This window comes from Elgaria multicarinata, chromosome 7, assembly GCF_023053635.1.
Source record: "Elgaria multicarinata webbii isolate HBS135686 ecotype San Diego chromosome 7, rElgMul1.1.pri, whole genome shotgun sequence".
In the NCBI taxonomy this organism is placed as follows: Eukaryota; Metazoa; Chordata; class Lepidosauria; order Squamata; family Anguidae; genus Elgaria; species Elgaria multicarinata.
Window position 1 is genome coordinate 112,972,348 of NC_086177.1, and position 21,740 is coordinate 112,994,087.

Consider the following 21,740-nt stretch of genomic DNA (forward strand, 5'->3'; position numbering starts at 1 on the left):
AGTTCTTTCAGTCTCTCTTCATAGGGCTTTGTTTCCAGACCCCTGATCATCCTGGTTGCCCTCCACTGAACACACTCCAGCTTGTCTGCGTCCTTCTTGAATTGTGGAGCCCAGAACTGGACGCAATACTCTAGATGAGGCCTAACCAGGGCCGAATAGAGGGGAACCAGTACCTCACGTGATTTGGAAGCTATACTTCTATTAATGCAGCCCAAAATAGCATTTGCCTTTCTTGCAGCCATATCGCACTGTTGGTTCATATTCAGCTTGCGATCTACAACAATTCAAAGATCCTTCTTGTTTGTAGTATTGCTGAGCCAAGTATCCCCCATCTTTTAGGATACTAAGTACAACACTTATCTAAGTACAACACTTACGTTCTTCAGCATTGGACAGGTACAGCTGGACGCTAAACTAAGGTCAGAGCCGAAACAGACAAATACCTTTACATCACCCCTCCCTGCCACACACAGCTCCAACCGGCAGCTCCCCGGGACTGCAGATTCTGGGCTCATCCATCGGCCAGAGAACCAAGGGTGTGGGGTGGGTGGGTGGGCAGGAGTGCCCTCCACTGCTGTCCAAGAAGAACATCATGGTAAGGGGGAGACTAACCTGGCCCCATACATCAGCCAGAGAAGGAATAGCTGAAGGGGGCTTGCCTTCGCCCTTCCCTGCCAGAACGAACAACTACAAGGACTTTGAAACGAAGAAGTGGTGCCCGAGTTTTGCTTTGTTTTGCCTCTTCCCTCCCAATCCCTTTTCCTTTTGTGCCGTGTTTTTTAGATTGTAAGGCAGAGCGTGGGGACTCCCAATATTAATTTCTGCAAGCCAATCTGGGAACCTTTTTTGGCTGAAGAGTGGGGTAAAAATAGTGTGTGTGTGTGTGTGTGTGTGTGTGTGTGTATATATATATATGTATGTCAAGTATATGAAGAGATAGCACTATTCAAATACTTAAAAGGTTGTCACACAGAGGAGGGCCAGGATCTCTTCTCGATCCTCCCAGAGTGCAGGACACGGAATAATGGGCTCAAGTTACAGGAAGCCAGATTCCAGCTGGACATCAGGAAAAACTTCCTGACTGTTAGAGCAGTACGACAATGGAACCAGTGACCTAGGGAGGTTGTGGGCTCTCCCACACTAGAGGCCTTCAAGAGGCAGCTGGACAACCATCTGTCAGGGATGCTTTAGGGTGGATTCCTGCATTGAGCAGGGGGTTGGACTCGATGGCCTAGTAGGCCCCTTCCAACTCTGCTATTCTATGATTCTATGTATATGTACTGTATATGTATATGTATATCTGTATATATGTGTGTGTGTGTATGCGCGCGCTTCTAAACAGACAAAAAATAATCGTCTAATTAAAAGGCAGACCTGCAACGTAAACTCACCTCCAGGAATGACTGAGGGAAGTGCGGATAGCATCAAGAATAGATGCCTCTGCTGCCTCTCATCCCTGTTGCAGCCACTATCGTGGCCATCAAAAATCAATTTTCAATTTGCAGCTCCTCTGCCCCTTGGCTTATCCGGGCCGGGCTTCATAAGAGGTGTGATCTCTGGGCCTTCAATACTCTGCAAAAACAATTTGACCTTGACTGAAAAAACAGCCCGACCACCCAGAGGTGCTCCATCTCCGTCCAGGCCTGGTTGCATCCCCCAAACCGGCGGCCTTCTCTTGTTACTCTTTCCAGCAACAACTGGGCACAATGAGAATGATTCCCTGCCAACCTTGTGCTTGTACCTGGTTGGCCTTTTTACCTGTCCTGTGAGTTCAACGTTGCAACTGCCCGGGGTGCGTCATGCTCTTCCGCATGCGTAATTAACAGAACTGTTGCAACAGCATCGGACATAGGGGAAGACCCCCTGCGGGAAACCACCTGTTGCCTCCCCCCCCATAGCTGATATTTAATTACTGCTGACACGGATTTTCTAATTGCTGTTATTAATTATATTAATGATCACTGTTCGCAGCCTCGAGTGGATTGTGCAGCTACGACGCTCCGCTCCGGCTCAAATTAGCAATAAGAAGCCCTGCTTTCCATTCAGTTTTTGTTCGCCCCGAGAACCAGGGCGGGCGAACCGGAGTTTTCACCAGCCGTTTTTCAGGAAGGGAATGACAGCTCCAGAAATCCGCTCCCGGTTTTCCCTCTTGCTACAGCCTGCAAGAGGCCCTCACATGCTCTGCAGGGTTCTTGGCTCACGTGCCACCTGCGGGCAAGGTGGGTACCTGAAGCAAGCAGGGCTCTCTGAAGCACCTGCCCTGCCAGCAGAATGATGTGCGGCCCAGCATGTTCAGAGGAGGGCATCCAGGATGATCAGGGGTCTGGAAACAAAGCCCTATGAAGAGAGACTGAAAGAACTGGGCATGTTTAGCCTGGAGAGGAGATGATTGAGGGGAGACATGAGAGCACTCTTCAAAGACTTGAAAGGTTGTCCCACAGAGGAGGGCCAGGATCGGTTCTCGATCCTCCCAGAGTGCAGGACATGGAATAACGGGCTCAAGTTAAAGGAAGCCAGATTCCAGCTGGACATCAGGAAAAACTTCCTGACTGTTAGAGCAGTACGACAATGGAATCAGCTACCTAGGGAGATTGTGGCCTCTCCCACACTCGAGGCCTTCAAGAGGCAGCTGGACAACCATCTGTCAGGGATGCTTTAGGGTGGATTCCTGCCTTGAGCAGGGGGTTGGACTCGGTGGCATTTTAGGCCCCTTCCAACTCTGCCATTCTATGATTCTATGATTCTATGGGCATCCACCAGAAAGGGATGAGAACGAGTCATTGTGGGGGGGAAACAATCGCCTCCTCCCAGTGTATTTCGAGAAGCTGCCGCAGCCTGCAAAACAGGAGGAGAAAGAAAAATGCAAGGGCCATCCGCGCAGCAGATTAAAACCTCCTGTTCACGTGCCTGTGAACTCTGTGCGTTGCCTCAAAGACAAGGCCCCAAATATCCTCAGCGGCAGAAGCTGGCCAACAAATGCTGCTTACGTATCAGACCGCAGACACCAGAGGGGCAGGTGGGAACCTTGACAGGATCTGGATTCCCAGAAAGACAGGCGGGAAGAGGGACAAGTGGCCGGAGTGGAAAAGGGAGACGTTTTCCTCTCATAACCCTGGAGGTCTAATACTGGCAGGCCTATCCAGTAGAATTTTAGGATATTTTGAGTATGTTTCTAGGATGCTTTTAGGATGTTTTTAATCAGTGTTTTATGCTTGATGTTGTTCCTTGCCTCGATCCAATCGGAGAGGCGGGTGAGAAATAAATTATTATTATTATCATCATCATCATCATCATCATCATCATCTAATAACAGAGCCCTAATAAAGCCAAACAGAGGGAGATTCAAGAAAGATCAAAGGCAGTCCTTCTTCATGCAGCAGAGAGCTAAAGCATGAAATTTGCTACCACAAGATGCCGTCATGGCCACCAGCTTATATGGCTTTAAAAGGAGATTAAACACATTCATGGAGGATAAGGTTAACAACGGCTACTATTTATTTATTTATTTTATTATTGCATTTATATCCCGCCTTTCCCCCCCAAGGAACCCAAGGCAACGTACATAATCCTCCTCTTCTCCATTTTAGCCACACAACAACCCTGTGAGGTATAGATAGAATCATAGAATAGCAGAGTTATTATTATTATTATTATTATTATTTATTTATATAGCACCATCAATGTACATGGTGCTGTACAGAGTAAAACAGTAAATAGCAAGACCCTGCCGCATAGGCTTACAATCTAATAAAATCATAGTAAAACAATAAGGAGGGGAAGAGAATGCAAACAGGTACAGGGTAGGGTAAGCAGGCACAGGGTAGGGAAAAACTTGTAGGGACCTACAAGGCCATCGAGTCCAACCCCCTGCTCAATGCAGGAATCCACCCTAAAGCATCCCTGACAGGTGGGTGTCCAGCTGCCTCTAGTGTGGGAGAGCCCACAACCTCCCTAGGTAACTGGTTCCATTGCCGTACTGCTCTAACAGTCAGGAAGTTTTCCTGATGTCCAGATGGAATCTGGCTCCCTTTAACTTGAGCCCGTTATTCCGTGTCCTGCACTCTGGGAGGATCGAGAAGAGATCCTGGCCCTCCTCTGTGTGACAACCTTTGAAGTATTTGAAGAGTGCTATCATGTCTCCCCTCAATCTGCTCTTCTCCAGGCTAAACATGCCCAGTTCTTTCAGTCTCTCTTCATAGGGCTTTGTTTCCAGACCCCTGATCATCCTGGTTGCCCTCCTCTGAACACGCTCCAGCTGGGCTGGGCTGAGAGTCTGTGACTGGCCCAAAGTCACCCAGTGGGTTTCCATGACCGAGTGGGGACTAGAACCCGGATCTCCCGACTCCCAGTCTGACACTTTAGCCACTACACCACACTACTAGTCATGATAACTATGTGTTAGCTCCAATATCGGGGCAGAATGCCTACGTATGCAAGGTGTGGGGAACATGGGTGGGAGGGTGCCGTTGCACTCATGTACTGCTCGTGGGCTTCCCACACACAGCTGGTTGGCCATTGCACGAACAAAACGCTGTACTAGATGGACGCTTGGCCTGATCCAGCCTCAGGGCTCTTCTGATGTTCTGATGAAGCCCACTGATATGGAATCAAACCCTCAAGGGTCCACGGAGGGCAGGACTGGGGACTGCAATGGGCAGCTCTCAGGCAAAAGGTAGGGGGGCGGCTTTCCCTGGCCTTCTTCTTCCAGATCCTTCTGACTGGAGATGCCAGGGACCCCACCCGGACCTTCAACATGCAAACTCTACTGCCATTCTATGGCCTTTCCCCAAAGGTTCAGAGATGCGGAGCCTGCTGGGAAACATTCTCCAATCGCTCACTGTATGTACCAAGCACAGACCCATGTGCCAGTGGTCTCATCCTGCTTCCTTTTGCAGGAATATCTGGAGGCCTGGAGCTCATGAGACCAGGCTAGCTAGAACGGACTGACCTTGTGCCACATCCCAGCATCCTTACAGCAGGGTCGGGCTGCGAGTCCTAGCACAAATTCAGCAGCGCCCTTTGACCTCCCTGAATGAAGTTCCTGCTTCTGTCTAGCCAACTAACAGAATTACGTCTACCTGATTTATTGTATGCTAGAGCATTAGTTCTCAACCTTTTTTGCTCCATTCCCCCCCTCCCAAGATAGTCCAACTCAAAAGGTGCATTCCAAATAATATGCATATAATATTGAAAATCTTTTATTTTTTTCTATATTAGTCCCATTTAAAGGGGCCATGCAAAGCATGGCCCCTTTTACATTCTCAGCTCCCATGATTTGCGTTGCCCCTTTAAATGGGAAGCTTGAAACTTCTAGGATTGCAAGGGAGGGAGGGAAAAGAGAGCAAAGGCCTGGCTTTTGCAGACGACATGACGCTTTTCTGGGACGTTTTTAATAACATGTGTAGGAAGACATAATCTACAGGATATCATATTTTGCCGAGTAGTGGTCCCAATTCCCCCCCTGGAACCCTGTACCTGCCCGGACCCTAAGGTCATCCTCAGGGATCCTTCTTTGCAAGCCCCTTCCAAAGGAAGTGAGGCAGGTGGCTACCAGGAGGAGGGCCTTCTCTGCTGTGGCACCCTGGCTGTGGAATGAGCTCCCTAAGGAGGTTTGCTTGGCACTTACATTATATGCTTTTAGACACCAGGTGAAGACCTTTTCATTCTCCCAGCATTTTAACAGTCAATAAATACATTTTAACTTGGTGTTTTAGATTTGTAATTTTGCATTGCTGCTGTTTTTATCTGGTTGAGCTTTTATATTGTCTTTTATAGTATGGTTTTATACTGTTGTTTTATACTTTGAATGTTTTAAATTTTTGTGAACCGCCCAGAGAGCTCCGGCTATTGGGCAGTATAGAAATATAAATAATAATAATAATAATAATAATAATAATAATAATAATAACAACAACAACAACAACAACAACAACAACAACCCTAAAATCTCCCCCCCGGAGGGGAATCCCCCCCTTGTTGAGAACCCATGTGCTAGAGCAGCCTTTCTCAACCTGGGGCGCTCCAGATGTGTTGGACTGCATCTCCCAGAATGCCCCAGCCAGGCTGGGGCATTCTGGGAGTTGTAGTCCAACACATCTGGAGCGCCTCAGGTTGAGAAAGGCTGTGCTAGAGGATGGGTTCTCACAGCAACCTGCAGAACAAGCAGCCTCACACCAGCTGAGGCTGGGATGTGTTCTACTTGGGGCTGCCTTTGAAGATGATTCACAAATCGTAGTTCCTTCAGAATATGGCTGCAAGTTAACTAACTAGGGCGGGATGCTATCATCCCATCGTGCTTGCAGTGCGTCTACTGCAGTGGCTCTTGATCCATTTCCAGGCCCAATTCTCAGTGCTGTTTTTGACCTTCGTGGCTTAGGACCGCCTGCCTCCATAATATACACCTTCTCATGCCTTAAGATCTTTAGTAGAGAGATTCTATGGGTGCCACCCCCTGCCCCGCTCTGAGGCGGTGGGTGACTACTAGGAAAAGGGCCATCTCTGTGATCGTGCCCAAATTATGGAATTCTCTTCCTACAAAGGCTTACAGTCACACACAGAGAGCTGAATTGCACAGAACAACAACCCATGGTTTGTTGTTGGGTTAATTCTAGGTTGTTTAAACCCTAAACAACCCAGAGTGTCCAGGGCAATCATAAACTGTTAACTGAAAGCAGAATTCAGGAGCATGCTGGAGGCAGTGTGTTCACTTGCTCCCACGAGATTTTGGCAATTTGTGGGTTAAAGACCCCACGATTTGCCATTACATGTGAACAAGGTCAGATGTGGTCAGTTATCATTTTAGTGCCAGTCAAAGATCTCTTTTATTTTCGCATGCACCTTAATCTCTTTAGGGCTTTGTTAGTGTTTTATGCTGCTTGAGTTTTACTAACTTTTTATTTTTAAAAAAATATATTATATTGCCTTTAAAGATAAAAATCACTTTCATTACAAAATGAAAACACAAAACAGTAAAATATATAACTAAAAGAGAATACATGGGGCAGCCTTTGAAGACGGTTCGGAAGCTGCAGCTTGTGCAAAATGTGGCGGCCAGATTGATAGCTGGAACAGGGAGGTTTGAGCATGTAACACCGATTCTGGCCCGCTTGCATTGCCTGCCTATATGTTTCCGAGCCCAATTCAAGGTGCTGATTTTAACCTATAAAGCCCTACATGGCTTGGGACCACAATACCTGACGGAACGCCTCTCCCGACATGAACCTACTCGTACACTGCGCTCAACATCTAAGGTCCTCCTCCGAGTGCCTACTCCGAGGGAAGCTCGGAGGATGGCAACAAGGGAGAGGGCCTTTTCAGTGGTGGCCCCCCGACTGTGGAATGATCTCCCCGATGAGGCTCGCCTGGCACCAACATTGTTATCTTTTCGGCGCCAGGTCAAGACTTTTCTCTTCTCCCAGGCATTTTAACAGCATTTAACAACGTTAAGTTTGTTTTTAATGGACCCCAGAATTGTTGTTTTTAAATGGATACTGTTGTTTTATACTGTTTTTTATGTTTTTGATGGTTTTTAAATTTTGTGTACTTTTAATGTTTACCATTTTAAATTGTTGTAAACCGCCCAGAGAGCTTCAGCTGTGGGGCGGTATATAAATGTAATAAAATAAATAAATAAATACCATTCTAATATAAATAAATGGCAGCTACACACCCCAAACAAATCACAGCGCTGCCATAAGCTAGCTTCAAAGTACTCGTCCTTCAAGAAGGACCATCCAAAAGAAAAACACCAGGCCAAGTCTTGCAGCTCTTAACCGTCTCATAATTTTAATCATAATTAAACCCATTTTTTCAAGTGTAGAAGCGCCATTTCCGCCATGGGAGGCTCGTGCTGCCTCCCTGCTCCATATGATGCGGAAACAAAGTCCAGAGCGCTTTCAGAGTTCAAAGCACTTGTCGAGCTATTCACATCCTGTAACCAGAGATCAATGGCTTTTGCATAACCCTGCGGCAGGGGGAGGTGGGGAAAGCACAGCCTTCCAGAAGTGGGTGGGACTGCAACTCCCATCAGCCCCCAGCCAACACAACCGGTGATAAAGTTGCAAGACAACAACCGGGTGCACTAAACAGATGAGTCTTTTAAGGCCTGCCTCTTCCGCCTCTTGCTCCCCTCCCAGGATTACCTTTCTGTTTCTTCTTTGACCGTGGCGAACTGGGACGGCTGGCGGTTGGGCCGGTTCTGCTCTGGCGCTTTCTCCCCGCCCTCCAACTCCTGCTCCAGGGAGGAGCTGGTGCTGCCTTCCCGGCTGACATTGCTGCTGCGCCCGGGGCTGTTCTCGGTGGAGGCCCGGGGAGATTCGGTGTTTTGCTTCAGGGTCTGGAGCTTGGCCAGGGGGATGATGTCGCAGTTCTGCGGGCGGTGCCACACCGTCCGCTGGGTGGTGGCATTGTAGTAGTAGAAGCGCGAGGTGTTCGGGTCAAAGAGCTCCCACCACTGGTTCTCGTTGGTGCGCTTGATGCGGACGCCGGCAGGGGGGTCCCAGACGCACTCCCCCGTGATCAGGTTGGCGTACATGCGCTCCCGCGTCCGAGGCTCGATGATTTCCACCCATTCCAGCCTGGGGAGACAAATTAGAGACGTTGAGAAGCGGGTGGGATTTCAAGAGCTCCAAGCAAGAGCCCAGAACCGCTCAGCATCAGCAGGTAAAGAGAACCTTTGGGAGGGACCATAGCTCAGTGGTAGAACACCTGCCTTGCATGCAGAAGGGCCTAGGTCCAATCCCCTGGAGAGCCATGGCTGGAGAACCCTGGAGAGCCATGGCTGCCAGTCAGTGTTGACAATACTGGGCTACATGGACCAATGGTCTGACTAAGAAAAAAGGCAGCTTCCTTTGTTCCTCACCTTAGGAGGCCTTTGGAAAAGGTATCTTATGGGGTATAATTGACACAGCCACTTAACTAATATATCTTGAATGATATACTGCATTTCATAAGTAATATCATACAGGAGGTTGACATCAACTGTCAAGAACCACTTGAACAGAAACCGCTAAAGCCCTTAACTAGCACATTAAAATATTAAAAGCACTGTACTAAAAAAAAATTACCCAGATGGTGTTCCATAAAGAACCATGAAATATAGAGTTTCTGGAATGCTGGGATTACATGGGAGATGTGTGAACCATCTCCCACTAAGTTGATTTATTTCATTTCATTTTACTGGAAAACAGCTTTGGAGGCTATGATTCGGAGCGGAAGTGCTACTTAACCGTTGCCTGCACAAAAGACAACCCTTTTGCCCACTCAAAATCGAACCCAGCCCCCAAACCTGCTTTAACAGCCCAGGAATGAAAAGATGCAAAGACCCTCCATGTTTTTCTCCTATGGGAAGAGAAGTGGATAAACAGCAGAAGGGAAAGATGGACAGGCAGCCCTGAAATTCCTCTCCCGAAATCCCTCTGCTGAATCTTCCACGGCGAAAGACAACAGGCAGGTTCACACACGCAAACTGCTCACATGCAAAAGATGCAAGGCTCAATCTCTCACATCTCCAGGTAGGGCTGGGAAAATCAAGAAATCGTGGGAGTCGGCATAGACGATACCAGCCCAGAAAGCTCAAAGGGTCTGACTCCATTTGAGACAGCTTCCGATTTCAATGATTTTGCCTGGCCCCAAAGCAGAGGAAGTCTTAGCTTTTACTTACAGATTAAATATGAATGCAATATATGGTTATCAATACCAGTGGTTGTGCGTCAGTTAGATGGCAGTATATTCTATAGGGCTACCTATTTATCACGATTGATCATCTCCCGTCTCCCACTTTTCCTTTATGTACCAGTTTCAGAAAACTGCATCTTCAAGCTGCATAATGGCCCCATTACCTTGACCTTGTGAACCAATGCAAGCGGCAGAGACATGGTCAAGTACCATTGGCCCTTTTTGGCTTGTTCCACACCCGCACGCACCCAATGAAGAAATATAAGCTAGTCTCTCCATCAGGAAAGTTGAAAGACCCATTTCTAAGACCATGATTCCAACAAAACACCCATCCAATCTCCAGCATTATGTTAGAGCAGTATGACAATGGAACCCATGACCTAGTGAGGTGGTGGGCTCTCCCACCCTGGAGGCCTTCAAGAGGCAGCTGGACAGCCATCTGTCAGGGATGCTTTAAGGTGGATTCCTGCTCTGAGCAGAGGGTTGAAATCGATGGCCTTATAGGGGTCACATAAGAAGATCTGGTTGGATCAAAGCCACTCGCACATCTAGGTCAAAATCCCTTTTGACAACCATCCTATGGATCAGGGTCAGTATTCATATCCTCAATCTGCCTGGGCAGTAGTCTAAACCTGAGCCATACGGACTTGTTTAAGGATACCCAGGAACCTCTTGAGATGCAGAAGTTTGCACCTCCCAGTGGATACAGCTCACATTTAAAGTCGTCGTCCCCATCCACACACTTTCCAGCTCTGATTCTGTGATCTCTTGAAGTGGCACCGCCAACAACATCACGTTTTGCCTGAAGGCATCTGTGACTAAGCCTTTCTCTTGGGCATCTGCCAACTGCCCAGACCTGACATAGCTCACGCAAATGCTGTTCTGCACTGGCCTTTACAGCTTGATCCATCGCAGCCCCTTCTGCTCTGCTCCAGTTCTGGGCTTTGCAGATTCCAGCTCTTTCACCTGCACACACTCAAAACAATTAAGCAGGGGAGGTCCTGGCATGCGCTGCTGGCCACCGGCTGCAGTGCCAGACCCACCCCTTGGCTTTAGCAAGCAGCAACCGGCTAGCGCGTCGCATCAACGCCGGGATGACGCTGTTGTCACACAGGCACAGCTGTGCAGCGCCCGCTGGCCTTGCAGAAATCTGACCTGAACATCCAGCTGTTGCAGGGCTCCAGGTACGAACGGCGTAGGCTTGTGAAAACAAAGTTCAGCTCCCCGCCAGTCAAGCCCCCTCTGTGTCACTCACAAGTGGAAGAAGGTACTACATGAACTGGAACGCCACTTGATCGAACGGCGTCGACGCAGAGTGGACTGATACAAACCAAGGCGATCTTCGAATCGCAATTTCAAATCACAAAGGATCTCTTTTCGCCGTTGATTTAAATCAACGCTGTAATTTGGATCTTCCTCAAAGGAGCATGCGTAGCTAGCTGGTTGCTATAACAAAGTCTTTGTTTGCAGCGAAACAGAACCTTTATATCACCTAGGACAGCCTTCCTCAACCTGGGGCGCTCCAGATGTGTTGGACTACAACTCCCAGAATGCCCCAGCCACTTGGCTGGGGCATTCTGGGAGATGCAGTCCAACACATCTGGAGCGCCCCAGGTTGAGGAAGGCTGACCTAGGGGCACAATCCATAGATTCTGGTCATGCTGCAGAAACATCGCTCTCGTACCATAGAATTTATATCTGCTTAGGGAAGCAACTGTAAAATTAAGAGTTTCTGTTCATCTCTCTCTCTCTCTCTCTCTCTCTCTCTGTGCGTGCATGTTAGGGCACTGAGCAAACTCTTACTCTAGGAAAAAAGTACCTAAGACCTTCCAGAAGTAAGGGCTGGCATTTATTGAGCAGAACAGTTTACCTTTACATGGAAAGTAAATCCCTGTACTCTTTGGTTGTATAAATACTCTTAATTTTATTATTCTTATTAATAACTAGCTGTACCCTGCCACGCGTTGCTGTGGCTCAGTCTGGTTAAATTGAAAAGAAAGAAAAGACAAAGCGGATGTTTCTAATATGTTTAATTTCACAATGCTTGTGGATATACAATATTTTTAGTTGTTCCATTGTCTGTGTAGATATAGAGATTGTCTGGTTTGCCGACTCTAGAACACGCAACATATAATTGTCCATGTGAGAAGCAATCTGTGTCTAGATCTAAACCGCACAATTCTAAAGATTGGCCCTGAGCTTTGTTGATGGTGATTGCAAACGCCAATTGAATTGGGAATTGCAATCTCTTAAATTAAAATGGCATATCTGTTGGAATCATAGGAATGCAAGGAATGAGGACATCTTCACCTTTGAAAGGTCCTGTCAAGATTGTTCCTTCTATGACGTTGCTCAGTAATTTTTTTACTGCAAGCTGCGTGCCATTGCAAAGTTTTGTGAGAGAACATGCAAATAGGAGAGGAGGTAGAGGCAGTGGATTGGCCTACTGTTTGGTTTTTTAAAAAGGATATTTTTACGGTGAGGAGGTTAGTGGAAACTCCTGGCAGTTACCTTACTTCAGAACGTGTAACTGTCACAGGTGTGACATCTATATTCACTCAGCCAATTGTGAGAGAACATGCAAATAGGAGAGGAGGCAGAGGCAGTGGATTGGCCTGCTGTTTGGTTTTTTAAATGTTTTTACGGTGAGGAGGTTAGTGGAAACTCCTGGCAGTTACCTTTCTTCAGAACGTGTAACTGTCACAGGTGTGACATCTATATTCACTCAGCCAATTGTGAGAGAACATGCAAATAGGAGAGGAGGCAGAGGCAGTGGATTGGCCTACTGGTTGGCGATGTCACAATGACCTATAAGAGCAAATAGGAGAGAACATGCAAATAGGAGAGGAGGCAGAGGCAGCGGATTGGCCTACTGGTTGGTGATGTCACAATGATCAGCAGGACTGGTTTTGAGGAGGCCTATTTCTTCGATTTTAAGACAAACCTTTGACCCCATAGAGAACATAGTTACATAACAACGCTCGCGTATTCGAACGCAACGCTGTGTCAAAATTTCAAAGCAATCGGTGAAGAACTTTCGGAGATATAACGACAGTAACGAACGGTCTTTTTCATTTTTATTTATATAGATAACAACAACGTATGACCTGCTGCATCGTATTTATAATGCATGACCTCAAACGTTGCCCCGGCTCATTCTTTTACGTGCATAAACAAGCTTTAACTCATTGCGTTTGGATTTTGAGGAGATTATGAGCAGAGGCTTTAATACGTTTGCATTCCGTTCAGGTGTCATTTAAATCAGTGCATCTGAAGGGAGTGGACAGTGTCTACAAAAGCTCCTCACAGAATAAATATGCTAGTCTAGTCTTTAAGGTGCTGCAAGACTCTTTTTCTTCAGCAGGCTAACATGGCCAGCCCTCTGGAAATCACTGAAACCAGGTTATGTTTAGATGTAATTATTTTATTTTTTACCCCAAAAAATTCCAAAATTTCTAATTATTATTCATCTTAGTCGCTGGGTTTTCATGCACCCTGATTGATTGCCAGGGCTATGTGTTTTATGCCGAAGAACACACACACACACCCCGGCCCCCAACACGCACACAAGCACATTGCAGCAAGTTCCATTTGTTCTTTTTCAGACGGTGGCACTGTTACCAGCCCTGAGCCTGTGATATAGAACGGGCTACAACCAAAAGCCAGGGGCAACTCAAAAGCCTCAGAAAAACATCAATTAAACTTACTTGCTTTGATTCGCTGAAATTACTGTGCACCAGAGATCCAAGTTCTCAGAAGAACCTGGAACGTCTTGAAAGGATTTTGTTACTGGAAAGGGGACAGGACCCACAAGGTGGGAGGGAGGGAGGGAGGGAGGGAAGCCCCTCTCCATAATAGGCATTCTTCCGCTCATAATTCTGATCCTTTCCTATCCCAAGGCCCCAAGGCTGGTTCAAAGAGGATACCATAACAGGCCAGAAATAGGGGAAGGTTGCTCAACCTACCCAAAACTGGAACCATGGACATTGTTTTAGTTCAGAACTACTAAACATATATTGCCACTTGTCTCAAAGTGACCGCTTGGATTGCTGGTGCCAGTGGGACACATCTGTGTGATCAGGGCAGGCAGAACGCAATCGTTGACAAATGCTCCTTCCCCAGGTATGTCACGAGGCCATAGAATCATAGAAGAGTAGAGTTGGAAGGGGCCTCTAAGGCCATCTTGCTCAAGGCAGGAATCCACCCTAAAGCATCCCTGACAGATGGCTGTCCAACTGCCTCTTGAAGGCCTCTAGGGTAGGAGAGCCCACAACCTCCCTAGGTCATTGGTTCCGTTGTCATATTGCCAGCCATGTTACGTCCATCACAACTGCATTTCACATCAGTTGGCTCCCCAGGTTTGGGACCTGCCCGCTCCTGTCTTGTTTCCACATTAATTTGAGACTTTTAAAAAATCTAGATGAAAACCCATATTTAAATTGTGGTTTTGAACATTTTTTCTCTCAAAGTATGCATTTCTGAAGATATAGTTATCCTAAAAGTCTCATTATAAACCCATTTTGGCCCTTTTTTGAGACAAGAATGGAATTGCACAGTTCAGAAGCAGGCAAATCAGTGAAGGAACTGTGTTCCGATCCACACGCAAGCCCAAATGAAGCGGGTCAAGTCAGTTCATATGGAAACGTGTACAGAGTAAAGCCTTCAAGCAATCCTCCTCTCAGCCTGGGGTCTTTCCCATCCTTGCTACGACCCAGAAACCTTTTGACTGGACATGACTAGGAATGTATAAAGGAAATACATATGCTCCACTCACTGAGTTATGGCTTCTCCCCACTGTAAGTTCCTTGGGACAGACAATACATTAGCAGAAAAATATCCCCGGGAGCAAAGCAGAAGCAAATCCAGAAGCAAACTGAATCTCCCAATGTGAACAGAAGCCACTTAGTGGTAGAGCAAACAGAAAATTCCCTGGCATCTCAAATTAAAAAATAATCATGAAACAGGCAAAGGGAAGTCCCCTGAAGAGCCACTCCCAGCCAGAGGAGACAAGACAAGATGGACCTGACATGGCAGAAGGCAGCTTCGGGTGATCTTAACATCAATCCTCAAAATCTAACAGAACAGATGTTTGGGCCAGACCAAAAAGCCTACACAACCTTTCAAAGCTATAGCCACATCTTTGTTCCATCAAAAAACAGAATCGTGGAATAGTAGAGTTGGAAGGGGCCTACAAAGCCATCGAGTCCAACCCCCTGCTCATTGCAGGAATCTACCTTAAAGCATCCCTGACAGAGCACATATTTAAAAGCTATTTTCATGATCTCGCATATTTGGCCCAGTGTGGGGCATTTTTCTCACGGAGAATCCAAGCCCAGCCTGCTTACTACATCCAAAGGAAGCCACTCAAAGATCCCTTTGGACCAATGGCTTCGTATCTGCAAAACTCCAGTGACTGAGTGCATTTGCCATTTTGTACTCTATATTGTACTATATATTCTGAAACTGGGGGAGAACATGCACCAAGTCATTGTCTGTCGAAAACTGACCACAACTCACTTTCTGTCTCACAGAGAAATGTGTTACATCCAGGACTGCAAGATTTCCCACAGTCACAAAGAAACTGAGAACAAAATGTACTGCAACAAATGCGTCAGATTCCAAGACTGCGCATCGGTATTAAGATGTGCCTTCAAACATACAGTGGGCCTAAATGCACCTTGTTTGCAGCTGCAATCTAATCCTTGGTGTTTATTTACCGGCAGCGATGATGAAGCGATGATGGAGCCTTGTAATAACTTAACTAATTAAAGCAAGACACCTTTCACTAACTTTGCATGTGTTGAGCAACCATTTACAGAGCACCATGTGCACCGATGGGACGTTATAAATAATATAGCAATTATTCATTATTATTAATAGACAGTAGAGTAAACCGCCCAGAGAGCTCTGGCTATTGGGTGGTATAGAAATGTAATAAATAAATAAATAAATAAATAATAAAACACCCCATCTGCTAACAGTGACCAACAAAACTGCAAGCTGAACCCAGGGTACCTACATGGGGTCCGTAACTTCCAGGGGAAACTGACACGGCTTCTGCCACATGACCCTGCAACTGTGCTGTTCCCCAGTGCTCCATGTTGACAGTGCCTGGGAGCCAGCTGCCCCTGAAGCATTACACCCGAACTACAGGAGATGCTTTTCTGTGGGGGGCACCCCAGGGCGCTTGTGTAATGTTTAAAGTCCGGCAATCGCATGGGCAGGGCAGATCACATGATTGCCATGTAGAATCCATCCGGGACACTGGGTAGGGTGACCCTATGAAAAGGAGGACAGGGATCCTGTATCCTTAACAGTTGCACAGAAAAGGGTATTTCAGCAGGTGTCATTTGTATATATGGGGAACCTGGTGAAATTCCCTCTTCATCACAACAGTTAAAGCTGCAGCAGCTATACTAGAGTGACCAGAATTAAAAGAGGGCGGGGCTCCTGCAGCTTTAACTGGGGTGATGAAGAGGGACTTTCACCAGGTTCTCCATATATACAAATGTAGGGTGACCTTATGAAAAGGAGGACAGGGCTCCTGTATCTTTAACAGTAATGTAGAAAAGGGAATTGCAGCAGGTGTCAATTGAAGTGGGTGAAATTCCCTCTTCATCACAACAATTAAAGCTACACTAGCTATAGTAGAGTGGCCAGCTACAAAAGAGGGCAGGGCTTCTGCAGCTTTAACTGTGTTGATGAAGAGAGAATTTCACCCTCTTCAATTGACACCTGCTGAAATTCCCTTTTCTACATTACAGTTAAAGATACAGGAGCCCTGTCCTCCTTTTCATATGGTCACCCTAACAAATGACACCTGCAGAAATTCCCTTTTCTACATTACAGTTAAAGATACAGGAGCCCTGTCCTCCTTTTCATACGGTCACTCTAACAAATGACACCTGCAGAAATTCCCTTTTCTACCTTACAGTTGAAGATACAGGAGCCCTGTCCTCCTTTTCATAGGGTCACCCTAATACTGGGGCATAGCACAATTAAATGAGCCCTGATGCAGAGGTGGACGCCAGCGCTCGTCCGAATCTGTGAGGAACATCCGTGCAATCAGTCCGGCCCACATGGAACTGGGTCTTTAAAAATTACACTTGCGGGCCTTTGAACAGCAGAGGAGCAGCATGGGAGAAAAGCTCCCAGGGCACCTGCCAGCTAATCTGGTATAAGAAAGCAAGCAAGCAAGCATCCAGCTCAATCCTGCTGAAGAGTTGTGGGAGGGGAGAGATTCCATCCCTCCTTTAGAGCTAGGCAGCGTCCCCAGCGTCCCTTTCATTTAACGTAGACCATGAGCGCATACAGGGCTTCTGTGGCAGCTCCCTCAGCCAATGGGAGCAGACAACGCCGGAGCATCACCCTGGCTGCAAGTTGCTATGGCTCTTTGGCACACCACTCACTCTCCCTCCTCCCTGGTCTCCGAGCATTAAGCAAGCAAAGGAGCCGGGTGCTGGCGTCTCTGCTTGCAAAGAAATCGCCCCCCTTCTCTACAGGGTTGTCTCCCCCATCACGCGGAAGCCGATGGCTCCATCCACCTTGTGGTGCCTTTTAATTTACCAGGCCTTATTAGCCTCTCCGCCGAACTCCAAATGTTACTCCAGGAAAACAATCCATGCTCAAGGGACATTGCACTTGAGCGGCTTGCTTTAGTGCAGCCTTAGAATCATAGAATCATAGAATAGCAGAGTTGGAAGGGGCCTACAAGGCCATCGAGTCCAACCCCCTGCTCAAGGCAGGAATCCACCCTAAAGCATCCCTGACAGAGGGTTGTCCAGCTGCCTCTTGAAGGCCTCTAGTGTGGGAGAGCCCACAACCTCCCTAGGTAACTGATTTCATTGTCATACTGCTCTAACAGTCAGGAATTTTTTCCTGATGTCCAGCTGGAATCTGGCTTCCTTTGAGCCCGTTATTCCGTGTCCTGCACTCTGGGAGGATCGAGAAGAGATCCTGGCTCTCCTCTGTGTGACAACCTTTCAAGTCTTTGAAGAGTGCTCTCATGTCTCCCCTCCATCTTCTCTTCTCCAGGCTAAACAGGCCCAGTTCTTTCAGTCTCTATTCATAGGGCTTTGTTTCCAGACCCCTGATCATCCTGGTTGCCCTCCTATGAACACGCTTCACCTTCACCGAACCTGGTGCCCCTCTAGGTGTGCTGGGATTGCAACTCCCATCGTCCTCAGCCAGCATGCCCATTCCCAGCCAGCCAGCATGCTGGCTGGGAATGATGGGAGTTGTAGTCCAACACATCTGGAAGGCGTCGGGTCAGGGGAAGTGGCTTTAGCATAAGCAATTGTGAGAAGCGAGAGGAGGAGGAAGAGAAGAGGAGGAACTGTTCTCGGTGGAAGATCAAAGCGGGGGGGGGCATTAGACACAAGCACACACACCTCTTCAAGGGGGGTCAAAGATCCGCAGAGCCGCAAAACCAAGTACGGGCGAGGCTGCTCCTGGAAAGCACAACCACTCCTGTTCTGCATTGGCGGGGGCGGAACGGGAAAATGATTCACCCTATGAAAGCCTAAGCCGCTTTCGCTTTGGGATTTCTGTCAAGGGTTGAGAGCAACAGGAGGGGAAGAAAATAAAAGCCTTCCGCCCAAGTGCTGGGGTCTCCCCGCTCCCGCCCCAACCCCAACCCCCTTGTTCTTTTATTGATTACAGGCGCCACGCTGAGCTGATTACCTTTGATGGTGAAAAATAAAAGGGAGTCAGTGGAAGCACTAGCACAGAGAGCAGAAGGCGGGCAGGCTCTCTCTCGGGGAAGCAGGAAGGCAAGGAGATTCCACTCGGATCCTTGCTCGGAAAATGCTCAGAAAATGCCATGCGCTGCTGCTAAGGGGAAAGCAGTCTATTATTGGGCTGGAAATATTGATCAAGGGAAGAAGACAAGGCATTTAAAGCCTATCCCCATATATTTTAAGCCATGTTGTGGTGCAGTGCATGAAGTGTTGATTAGAGCGTTGGACTCATGAGTCCAGGGTTCCAGTCCCCACAAAGCTCACTGGGTGACTTCAGGCCGGCCACTGACTCTCAACCTAACATTGGAAGCTGCCTTACTCTGAGTCAGACCGTTAGTCCATCTAGCCCAATATTGTCGACACTGACTGGCAGCAAGCGCTCTCCAGGGTTACAAGCAGGTAACCCTATTCAGCCCTGGTTAGGCCTCATCTAGAGTATTGCGTCCAATTCTGGGCTCCACAATTCAAGAAGGACGCAGACAAGCTGGAGCGCATTCAGAGGAGGGCAACCAGGATGATCAGGGGTCTGGAAACAAAGCCCTATGGAGAGAGACTGAAAGAACTGGGCATGTTTAGCCTGGAGAAGAGAAGATGGAGGGGAGACATGAGAGCACTCTTCAAAGACTTGAAAGGTTGTCACACAGAGGAGGGCCAGGATCTCTTCTCGATCCTCCCAGAGTGCAGGACACGGAAGAACGGGCTCAAGTTAAAGGAAGCCGGATTCCAGCTGGACATCAGGAAAAACTTCCTGACTGTTAGAGCAGTACGACAATGGAACCAGTGACCTAGGGAGGTGGTGGTCTCTCCCACACTGGAGGCCTTCAAGAGGCAGCTGGACAACCATCTGCCAGGGATGCTTTAGGGTGGATTCCTGCATTGAGCAGGGGGTTGGACTCGATGGTCTTGTAGGCCCCTTCCAACTCTGTTATTCTATGATTCTATGATTATTCTCCAAGGCCGTTGGACTGGATGCCCTGGCCAGAGAAACAAAAGGGGGCTCTCCGCCATTCACCAGCCACCACCCCCGCTAGTCAAACCTCACTGCCGTTTTAAGCACAGCTCGGAAAAGAACAGAAAACGCAAAGTGCCTCATCGTGTACCCAGTGGTACTTCCGGCTCGAGGTGTAAAACAGCACAGCGATAAGTGAAAAACCAGTGCCCATCATTCACCGGCCAGGCAATCTAATCGGTTTGCACGCAGCAGCAAGCTCTAGTTTAGGCGGACAAGTCCGGGGGAACGTGATCGGCTCCGCCTCTCCTGCATACACCCCTCAAAGAACACAGGCTTAGGAATACAAAGAGAGAAACGTGAGCTCCGACCGACAATGTTCGGTTGCTGTAGAAACGGCAGTGCGGCAGGCATGCCTCAGGGACCTGGGAGGGTTCGCTGCTCCAAAGGCCCTGCAGACTCACCTTTCCAGTTCGCACAGCCAAAATACAAACGCCCTGTCCGTTTTAATGGCCACAGCATCCGTTGCCATGCACAGATGCATTTCCCAGGAAACACACCTAAAAACAGATATCATGGAGCTGGGAAAAGTGCAGAAAAGGGCAACTCAAATGATGAAGGGGCTGGAGCATCTCCCCTATGAGGGAAGGTTACATCCACTGGGATTGTTTAGCTTGGGAAAAAGGAGGCTAAGGGGAGATATGATAGAGGTCTACAAAATTAAGCCTGGTGTGGAGAATGGTGTAAGGGAGACATTTTTCTCCCTCTCTCAAAATACTAAAACCCAAAGGAGTCATCCCATGAAACTGATGGGTGGGAGATCCGGGACAAATAAAAGGAAGGACTTCTTCACACAGCGCATAGTTAAATTATGGAACTCACTACCACAAGATGTGGTGATGGCCACCAGTTTGGATGGTTTTAAAAAGGGGCTGGATAAATTCCTGGAAGAGAAGGCTATCCATGGCTACTAGCCCTGATAGTTGTGTGCTATCTCCAGTATCCGAGGCAGTGAGCCTGTGTGCACCAGTTGCTGGGGAACATGGGTGGGAGGGTGCTGTTGCACCATGTCCTGCTCATTCATCCCTGGCTGATGGCTGTTTGGCCACTGTGTGAACAGAGTGCTGGACTAGGGGGACCCTTGGTCTGATCCAGTGGGGCGCGTCTTGTGTTCTTATGTTCTTAACCCTTTTTTGCTGCTGAGCCACTACTACCTGAAGAAGCTTTTCAACCGAATAAAGAGAAAAGGAAAACCTGCCACACACATTTCTTTATCGCTGTAGAGAGCGGGAAGAATGCGCTGGCGCAAGTACTGCCAGTGAGATGCTCTGATCCCGGATGCTAGTTTTAACTTCTAATTTCCTGAATGGTTCGGTCCCGCCTCCGCCTCCACATCCCCGTTTTATTCATGAACCCTCTTTGCAAAAGACAACTGCCCAGAGCAACATGCCATAAATTATAAAGCCAGATTCAAGACTTCTAACAGCAAAGTATAAACACAGAATATTTTTTAAAAAACTTCAAACCCGTAAGCCTGCATGGAGGGGGAGGAAAGAAGGCTTTTATGTGCCTCATACAAACTGACCCAGGGCAGCTTCACTAGGAAGAGAGTTCCAGACAAACCCACCACCACCCGGGGTGGAGATATTGGGGGGGTACAGAAAAGGCTTTAGCGCATGCCCCATAAACTGGGGAAACTAAGCTGGAGAAAGTGCAGAAAATGGCAACTCAAATGATTAAGGGGCTGGGGAGCATCTCCCCTATGAGGGAAGGTTACATCAACTGGGATTGTTTAGCTTGGGAAAAAGGAGGCTAAGGGGAGACATGACAGAGGTGTACAAAATTACACATGGCACCGAGAATGTGGATAGGGAGATATTTTTCTCCCTCTCTAATGGGTTCATCCCATGAAGCTGATTGGTGGGAGAATCAGGACAGATAAAAAGGAAGCACTTCTTCAGGCAGCACATAGTTAAACTGTGGAATTCACTACCACAAGATTATTATTTTTAAAAAAATGTATTTAAAGTGATACCAAAAAAAGGAATGAATACAAACAATCCCCTAACAATTAATATCAAACCAACACTATCACAAGATGTAGTGATGGCCGCCAATTTGGATGGTTTTAAAGGGGAATTAGACAAATTCATGGAGGAGAAGGGTATCAATGGCTGCTAGTGCTGATGGCTATGTGCTACCTCCAGTATCCGGGGCAGTAAGCTCCTGTGGAACATGGGTGGGAGGGTGTTGTTGCACCATGTCCTGCTTTGTTGGTCCCTGGTTGACAGCTGGTTGACCACTGTGTGAGCAGAGTGCTGGACTATGGACCCTTAGTCTGATCAAGAAGGGCTCTTCTTATGTTCTCATGAACATAC

At 47.6% G+C, this 21,740-nt stretch overlaps 1 protein-coding gene across 1 annotated transcript in view; it reads right to left on the reverse strand.

Moving 5' to 3' along the window:
* ARHGAP39 (Rho GTPase activating protein 39) overlaps positions 1-21,740 on the reverse strand; it is a 249,453-nt gene that overhangs the window by 127,631 nt on the left and 100,082 nt on the right. The window contains exon 2 of the mRNA XM_063131197.1: positions 8,142-8,576. Coding sequence (XP_062987267.1) covers positions 8,142-8,576 — 435 coding nt within the window. The remainder of the gene's footprint in view (positions 1-8,141; positions 8,577-21,740) is intronic.